Source organism: Camellia sinensis, chromosome 1 (assembly GCF_055761805.1).
Source record: "Camellia sinensis isolate YWXY chromosome 1, ASM5576180v1, whole genome shotgun sequence".
NCBI lineage: Eukaryota > Viridiplantae > Streptophyta > Magnoliopsida > Ericales > Theaceae > Camellia > Camellia sinensis.
Window position 1 is genome coordinate 140,236,340 of NC_138961.1, and position 9,259 is coordinate 140,245,598.

Genomic DNA, 9,259 nt, shown 5'->3' on the forward strand with positions numbered 1-9,259 from the left:
CAGTATATTACTACTAGCTGTCAAAGAAAATAGACAGTATATTACTATTATCTGTCAAACAGTATATTACTACAATTTATTTTCCAACCAGAATATCACTTTTGTGAAAACACAGAAAATTAAATACAATGAAGACACCAAAAACTGGTTTGTCTTAAGATTGTTGGACAATCTTCACTGTATTTAATGAAATAAATTCTGTTTGTGTACTAAATAACAAACGGAATACAAAGGAAAAATAGGAAATAAGAGAGATTGTTTGATTACAAAAATCAAACCAATAAAAATAAATAAAAACAGATTTTTATTTTGTCACAAAAACAAAATCAAAATCTGATTTAAATAAATAATAAACTAGAAAATAAATTAACAATTTATTAGATTAATTTCTTGAACAATATTTTGATCAAGTCCAGTGTTAGACACTAGTGTGTCCTTAAGACAGATTCGTCCTCTCCAGAGTGCTTTCAGAATATGGACGTCTATCTCCCAAGATAAAATGATCAATCAATGAATAAATGCAGCACTACAATTTCTTCACACAATGAACATACTAAGTGTTTACACTCTTTCTCAGAAGGAAAAAAATGCAGCAAAAATGCAGAGAAGGCAGACAATATTTTGAACGAAATTAGAGTAAAAAACCAAGTGGGAGACTTGTCGATATATAGGTGTAAAGGTGACTCTTCATTTTGAATTAAACAGTTAATAAATTTGTTTGAACATGTAGCAGATCGGATTGGTTTGAAATGGCACTGTTTGGGTTTGAATTCAAACATATATGAATCTGTTTAGGTTCGAATTTTGAACAAAACCTATTCTGGGTTTGTAATAGATTCGGATCTGTTAGACAAAGGTGCAAACTGTTTTGAAATTTCAAAAATTGAAATTAACCTGGATAGAAATTCAGAATTAAATTTGAATTCTTGGATAGATTTTATTTCAAAAAATAAAATTAAATCCAATTTTTTTTGGCCAAAAAAAGATTAGTATTGGGCCAGACAAGCCTAATCCAACCACACACTCGCACCCAAGCTTGCTCGACTGATCGGATGGTGGGGCGCGCATGTGGTGATTTTTTGGGTCTAATGGGTCTAGCTCATTTTGTCCATAACCTCCCTCTCTACAAAACTTGGGTGCCCTTTGGGGCCTACCCCAAGTTCCAAACCCATGTTTTATAAACCCACAAAACTCTTCCCACCAAACCAATGTGGGACAAGCCTTAAACCATACCTTAAAGAAATTTCTACCAAAACTCTATTTCCATGGAGCTCACTTTGGCTTCAACTTTCTATTCACCCGATAATGGTTTTGAGCAACCAAATATACCATGTGAATAACAATGCGGCATAAAACGTGTTACCACTTAGACCCGCCAATTTTGGCGCACGGGTCCCACGTAAAAAATAGACCAAAATTAGAAAAAAATTCTGTTTTCCAGATTTTTTCAAAACCCATTTCTAACAAATATATATATATATATATATATAAATTTTTATTCATATATATATCTTTCCCCACATTAATGTGATTTTGCACAATAATCTTTGATGAAAGTGAGGCCAGCCACCTCAGCTTCGGCGCCAAAATTTTAAACTGTGGACGACGGTCAAAACTAACTCCCAATTGGAACCCACCTCAAAACACAACCAATCCTTGTAATTCTCCAACTAAAACTATGCTGTCCATAGGAAATAGTCAAATGTAGTGAGATTGGCCACAAACACTTGTTTGAGGTCAAAAAATGCTTACAAGAAGAAGTCTGTCCTTCCCAACATTAGAAAATTGGAACAAGTTTCCACCCTCTATATAACCTCTTCCTTGTCCCTCCTCTTCTTTCCAGCCTCAAAATAGTTTTACTCATTTGCACAAATACATCTTCTCTTCAATCAATATTCATCTCCACCTTGCCCACTCGTCCCATCGTTTATATATATAAAACCATGGGAGGTTGTGCAAGCAGACCCAAGGACTTGGATGTCAAACAGGAGCCCCTCCCAGCCGAGGATACCACCACCGCAAAGCCAGTCGAGGGCGAGACTGTTCCACAAGTAAACATTGCTAATTAGCCTTTGCAATTATGCTATGAACACTCAAGATTTTCATAGAGTAGGACACACATAAGTAGGGCTTAACTTTTATCTCACACTAGTGTCTCATTGTGTGAAAATCTTTTGTTCACTTAGACATTCTCTTAGCCCTTGATCTAATTAGTCTCACATTTCAATTTATTGTCTTTAATGCATGTGTTTGTGATTGGTCGTATGCAGGAGGTCAATGGAGGAGAGAGCAAGAAGGAAGAAGAGCCTTTGGTAGATCTTTCTGAACCGGCTAAGGAGGTTGCCAAGAGCGAAGTGCCATCCACCGAATCAAAGCCTGTCGAGGAGGCCAAAGCTGGTTCGGAGGTGGCTAAGCCTTCAGAGCCCATTGAGAAGACTGCCGAGCCAGCAGAAAACAAACTCGAGGCTGCAAATGAAATGAAGGAGGAGAAGAAAGAAGTACAAGGTGGCGAACCAAAGAAGGTCGAAGAAGTTGCCGCCCCAATCTTAGAAGATAAAAGTGATGCTCCTCTTGTTACCCTGTGATCATGATCATCATCAGCGCTGTTAAACTCATGTATTATTGATAGAAAAAGCCAGAATTGCGCGCAAGTGTGTGTAATCATAATGCAGATATGATCATATTTACACAGCTTGGTTTCTTGGGGCTCATGTTGGAATGACCTGCATCAAATAAATAAATAAAAAAAAAAGAAGGAAAATTATAGTTTATTTATGAAATATTACATTATGCAAGTGTACTGAATTATCGCTACATTCCTGTTTAATTGAGCAATCAATAAATAGCCTCATTCACTAAAACAAACAAACAAAGAAACAAAGACTATAGGCCGTTACAGATTTTGCTTGAGTGCTTGTTTGTTCATGGCAGATATAGTGACAATTCGCTTTGAGATTTCCTTCCAAATTCTTATTTTGTTGCACTTGTCTAGCATTCTTTGGTTGAGAAATAAAAGCATCCATTGTGCTCTATCATATGAGTCTTAGAGTGTCATAGAAGTCGTACAAGTTCCAGATATCTCTGTTATTTTGTCAGTCACCATTGTTAAACCGAGCCATTTATCAGTTGGGCGAACCAACTGTCGTGAACTTTATGCCTACCAGGAATGAACCAGCCTAATATTGACAAACACTAATCGCCTACTTAGAAAGTTAATGGGGCTAAGCATGATGGACTCAGAGGCACCATTTATAAATGTCTTGGGAAAGGCATCTTTAACAAACTATTGGGGGCTAAGCATGTTGGTGCAAAGTGCAGAGAATCTATAGGAATCCCACTACCTAACATGCACTATAGTTCCTCTTTCTCTCAGGTCTGCCAATAATACATGATTTTCAAGACAGTGACCAATATGAAGAAAAAAAAGAACTATGGTGTGACAATTTACATGTTTGAATAGAATGAAACTTGTAATTTCCTGTGGAAGTTAAAAAATATGGCAAACCATCCTCTGGTTGTACCTGCATCTTCTCCTAAATTGTTTCCCACTACTCACATTTTATCAGATCAACTTTTGAAGAATCACCTTTTGAGTGTTACAGAAAGCGAAGTAACAGAATAATGATTTTTGAATGCATGTATATGTCTTCCTATGCAGAATTAAATGGGAATACCTCTCTTTCTTACTGTAGGGGGCCCCCTTTGGCTTGTCTACATAAAACTGTTTCGCTATAGTTATTTAATAAAATAGAACAAATTTTCCTCTATCCAGAGAATTGTAAATGGTTTATCTGTGTACTTGCCATTTTGATAGCCATGGAACAGAAAATAATACAACTTTTGCCTGCCTCATTAAAATCTTTGAATCAGTAGATGATATAATATAGTCCAAGCAAGATATAGGGGATAAATTGGAAAAAAAATAATTCACAAGGAATTCATTAGAACACAGATCAAAGGTTTCAATCAAGTGGTTACTAAAAGTCCAGCTTTGCATAATGTTAACAGTAAAATTGAATCATCTAATATGTCATCAATTTCTACTGTGAAATCCGTACTTCAGGAATCGGGTCAATTGCATAAAACATGTTTAGTAGAAATGTGTCAAAACCACAACCAGGAGCTGCTTCTTTTGATTGTGTATATGGTATTGTAACTAAGCAAAGCAAGAGATTGTTAACTTGTAACTATTTCAGGCAAATTGGCCTGCACTAAGGTTTTTATCTAGAGGTTCAACAACATCCTAACAAAATTGTTGACCATAGTAAAGAAGGTAATTTTAGAAAATGGAGACGGAGATATGATAGTTCTAGCTCCAAACGTACATTTATTAAAGAAGGCCAATGACAGAGAGTTTTGGTTGGAACAAGAGGAAAATACTGCATGCTATAGAGAACAGCCACAACGAACCTAATCTATTCAGATCCCCCCAACAGGACCATTGCTTTCTAATTATTGTTTATGATTGTGGCTTCTAATTCTGTTTTGCAGGTGGTTGATCTTGCTTTTAGAGTTTTCGAAGAACATACAAATAACTTTCTAATTTTGTTTTTGCATTCTGGTTTGCTCTTCGATCTTCTATGCATTAGGTGGAGCTTGGGTGATATTCCTCTCGTTTTTTTATGTGAGTTGTTGTTTTTATCTTTGTTCAGTTGGGTTTGTCATCTCAACCTTTATGTATGCTTTCTCTTTATACTTTGATGCCCCCCCCCCCCCCCCCCCAAAAAAAAAAAAAAAACAGGCAAGTTTGTTTTTATTAGGTGTAGAAATTTGGCATATAACCCGTTAACATGACTTGAATCATACATGTAATTAGAGGGTTAGAATTAATTATTTTTTGACTTGAACCTGAATATAACATGACCTGAAAACACGAATATTAAATGGGTCGTATTTGGGTTGAACACGCGAAATCTAAAATGGACATTAATAATTTGTGTTGGTATATTAACATGAACTCACTATTGACTCACATGTAATCCGAATACAACCTGAATTTAATAACTATAAGATTTTAAGTAATTCCTTATCATCCGTTAAATTATAAGTTAAATCTTTATATAATAGATATAATTAATGAAGTGCAATCCTAAATTAATAATAAATCAGTTGTCGGCTGTAATTTGATAAGTTGCTTGCCTCTCTCAAAATCTTGAAGAACTCTTCGTTCAAGCAAATACCATAAAACTTTTTATTTTTTATTTTTATTCTTCTTGGCATACAAGTTACAACTTGCAATGATGAGTCAACGTGATTGACAAATATAATATATTTTGTTAGTATATTAATATTTTTTGTGTTACAATTTTTATTTACTCTGCTTAATTTAGTTAGTTTATTAATATTTTTTGTGTTATAGTTATAATTCACTCTGTCTGATTTAGTTTTTAAATTTTGTTCTCTAAATTTTTTTACAAACTTTAAATTAATTTGATAAAAACATAAATCAAAAAAATATTCATCTCAATTAATATAAAAATAATGAGTATTTTTGTTTTCTCATCAAACTAGTTTTTATGTTTAATGAATTTTTTTCAAAAAAAAAATAGATTTTAAAAAACTATTTTTATTTTATTTGTTTTAAAGCTTTTTTGAAATTGTATCAAGCATGTCGTGTTAAGGTTAATATGGTTATAAGTAGGACATGCTAGGAAACATGAACCCAATATAAGGTTAACACAGTTATAAATAGGTCAGGCTAGTGTCAAGATAACTGATATGTTTAATTAAATGGGCCGTGTTAGTGTTGGATTATTTTGAACATGAACCCGATATGACATGACACAAAAACGACATGACATTGTTGTCTTTTTTGGCTTTCGAGGGTTAGAAATGTAATTTGAGAGTGCCAGCAAAGATTAATAAGTCCTTACAGAAATACTAAGTGCCAACCAATTAACCAAACGATTGCTTCGAAGTTCTTTTAACCTCAATAAAGAGAGCTTTTACTCGTGGCTTGTTTTTTGGAGAAAATTCAGAAGGCTGATCACAAAAATAAAAGAAAGAGGGAGAAATAGCTTCAGAAATCAAATTTCATCAAATAACCAAGAGTTTACAATTTGTACCTTCGCATTCTCACAGCCTCGAAGGGGATTACAGTAACAGGCTATCTTAGAACTATTCCTAGGAATTGGAAGTGCAAAATAGGAAAATAAATGACTAGAAAATAAAGGATTGGAAATGTAAAGGACAGGAAAATATAAAGCAAAATAAACTGGCTTCAAGATCTGGTTCTGGGTCCTTTCATTATCAGCATTCTCCTTTATTTATAGGCTCTGATTATAACCGTCGAAGTGACTAATAATCGTCAAAATAGGTGATAACTGTCGAAGTAATCTCCATGATCATTGGTCATGACTTTAAACATTTTGCTTCCACTAAATCATTGTTGTAGTTGGTCTTCCCTATTGAATTTGAATTTAAATTGTAAGCAATTGTTTGGTCACGTCATCGTACGCATCTTGACTACTCTAGTGTTTCACAGACCCATCACCATTGATATAAGTTGCCACGTGTCTGTTGATGACTGGAGACTTTCACTGACTTCCCAACTTACCCCTTATGAACCACGTGTCAGGCTGTGATGGGTTTGTACAAAATATATAGCACATATTACCCCCCACACTAATATAACTAATACTTGGTAATATTAGTGGATTGACGCACTTCTGCCCACGTCCTAGGACGTGCATGGTAATTAATTGTTCTGGAAGTATAACCATCTTCAAGCAATGTTTAAAATACTGAACTTCCTCTTGTGTTTGAACCTTACCTGCACTATCTGTGCAAGTGAAGGGACTGATACATTTTTGATGGCTAATCAAACATTTTCCTTTATTGATCATGCATACGAAGAGGTTTTGGACAATGATGGCGAACCTTGAAAGAGCTCTCATGCATTTATTGGCCATAGTTACTGTAGACACCCCATTTTTGACCGACCTTAAGACTCAGACGTCACTGATTGAGCGTTTGGTGATGTCGCATATTGTGCTCGTTCTAAGGTTGCGAAGTCTCGGCTGCGAGCCTTGCCTTCGGACTTCCGGGCTCTTTCGTGTTTTGCCTCGGTTTGCGAACTAGGTCCCGTTTTCTCTTCCCGATGGGAAGGAGAGGTCTCGTAGACCATCTCTCAGTGGCCGTAGGCTACGTTTCATGGTCGTAGGCCATTTTTCCCGTTTGGAGCCCGGTTTCCGATTTTTCGGAGCCGTCGGCCGTGTGCCTCGGTTCGGGACCGCCTAACCACCTCCGTTTGCTCCAGTTTTTGGCACACATCTTATTTACTCCCTTTTGGGGGACACTATGGCTGGAGAGACCAACTTCGTGGTCGAATGCCACCTCCGGTGTTTAACAACCCATTTTCGGGGCCCCAGGTCGCGCGTTTCGGTCCCTGAACCTCCGTTTTGCATCCGTTTTGGTTCATTTTTGGTGGAGACCTTATTTTCATTGTTAGAAAGCTTGTAGGAGGGTGGGAGGCCAGCAATTTTTTTGAAAAGCCAGTTTTATTTCTTCATCGCTCTCCGTCGCCCGTTTTCCTCACTAGAAAGCTAATGTTGACCACTCCCGGGCCACTTTCTTTAGTGCTAAACCCCATATTGTGTTGTACACACCTGGGAGGCCACCAATATGAATAGGCCGGCCAGTAATTGTCTCTGACCCTTTTGAACCCCTCTAAAAAGTTGGCTTTTCTCTCTTCTGGTTCACATTTTCTAGGTTTTGATCACATATTTGTGTTGTGCACACATGGGAGGCCACCTTTTTGGGGTAGCCGGCCAGCAATTTTGATTAACTCTTTTGACCCCTGGCCAGCCGGCCAGGGGGGTGGCCGGCCGGCCAACTGAACCTTTTGAACCTGGCCGGCCATGATCCTTTCTCCAAGTGTATTCCAGCTGTGCCAGCACTCTCCCTCTTTAAAACCAGCACTCTACCACCATTTTGGGAGGTTAGAAAAAATCCTCTTGGAGCTTTTGTATACAACTTTCCCTCTCTCTCTCATCCAAGCCTCCAAACACCTTGGTTCTTCGCCATTTACACACCAACCCATAGCATAACACCTCCATCACTCATTCCAGCATCTGGGAGGACATTTGAAGAGGTTGAAAGTTTAGAAATTTGGTCCAAAAGCTGCTGATTTACTGCTCTTCAAGGGTAAGCACCAATTTCCCTTAAACTTGCATTCTTTTGCTTCATTTATAAGCCATACTTGCAAGCATTTTTGGGCTCCGACCCAAACTAGAAATAGTCTTATTTTGAGGTCATCTTCATATTTGATCAAGGGTTTTTCTCTGTTTGAAGCCACCTGCTACCCCTTTCCCTTTATCTCTCTTTTAGGGCTATTTCTTGCATGATATGTTAGCCCTGTTTTTAAGCATTTTTGGGCTTCAAGACAAACTGTAAAGTGCTTTATTTTGAGCCCCTATTCAACTTTGTTGAAAGGCTCTTCACTTTTTTAGGCCAGCTACTGCCTCTTGCTCTCTATCTCTCTTTTAGGGCCATTTTTGCATCATATTTTAGCCTTACTTGTGAGCATATTTGGGATTTTTCATAAACTATAAAGTATCTCATTTTGAGCCCCTCTTAAACTTTGTTGAAGGGCTCTTTCTTGTTTGAAATCATTTACTGCCCTGTTTGCTCATTCTCTCTTTTAGGGCTATTTTTGCATGATATATTAGCCTTGTTTGTGAGCCTTTTCGGACCTCGACCTAAACTGAAAAGAGTCTCCTTTTGACATCATATTCATGTTTTATTAAGGGAATTTTCTTTTTTAAGGTCATATGCTTCCTTGTATGCTTGATTGTCCATTATTTTGAGCCTTACACCTAAGCTAGAACACTATTTTGAGCCTCCAAATCAGAGGGGAGTGACCCCCTCTCACCTTGACTTGTTTGGTGGTCATTTTTGGCCTTCCAAAGAAACCCTATCTTGCATGCTTTGAAGTCACTTTCCAAGGTCAATTTGTTGAGTTCTAAGACTACCATATTTGATTTTCATAGTTGCTTATGCCATGCTAAGTGTCCACTTTGTATGTGCTTAATAATCCATTGCACGGCCCTCTAAAGGAGCTCATCATTTTTGCATGTATTGGTTGCATCTCCATGGTTATTTGGGCATATTTTCACATGTTTTATTCACTAATTTTTGCTGGTTTGGTAAGATTCCATGTGCATCCTATACCTGCCATATAACTCATGTTTGCTAGCCAATCTTGCATGCTACTTTAGTCCATTTTGCTAGCATCTTTTGGCCATGCTTTGAACTGGAA

At 37.0% G+C, this 9,259-nt stretch overlaps 1 protein-coding gene across 1 annotated transcript; it reads left to right on the forward strand.

Moving 5' to 3' along the window:
• Positions 1-1,847: 1,847 nt before the first annotated feature.
• Positions 1,848-2,792, forward strand: LOC114282573 (proteoglycan-like protein). The gene is made up of 2 exons (XM_028225282.2): positions 1,848-2,051; positions 2,271-2,792. The coding sequence occupies exons 1-2, from the start codon at positions 1,944-1,946 to the stop codon at positions 2,583-2,585; spliced, it is 423 nt and encodes a 140-aa protein (XP_028081083.1). The 5' UTR covers positions 1,848-1,943; the 3' UTR covers positions 2,586-2,792.
• Positions 2,793-9,259: the final 6,467 nt, after the last annotated feature.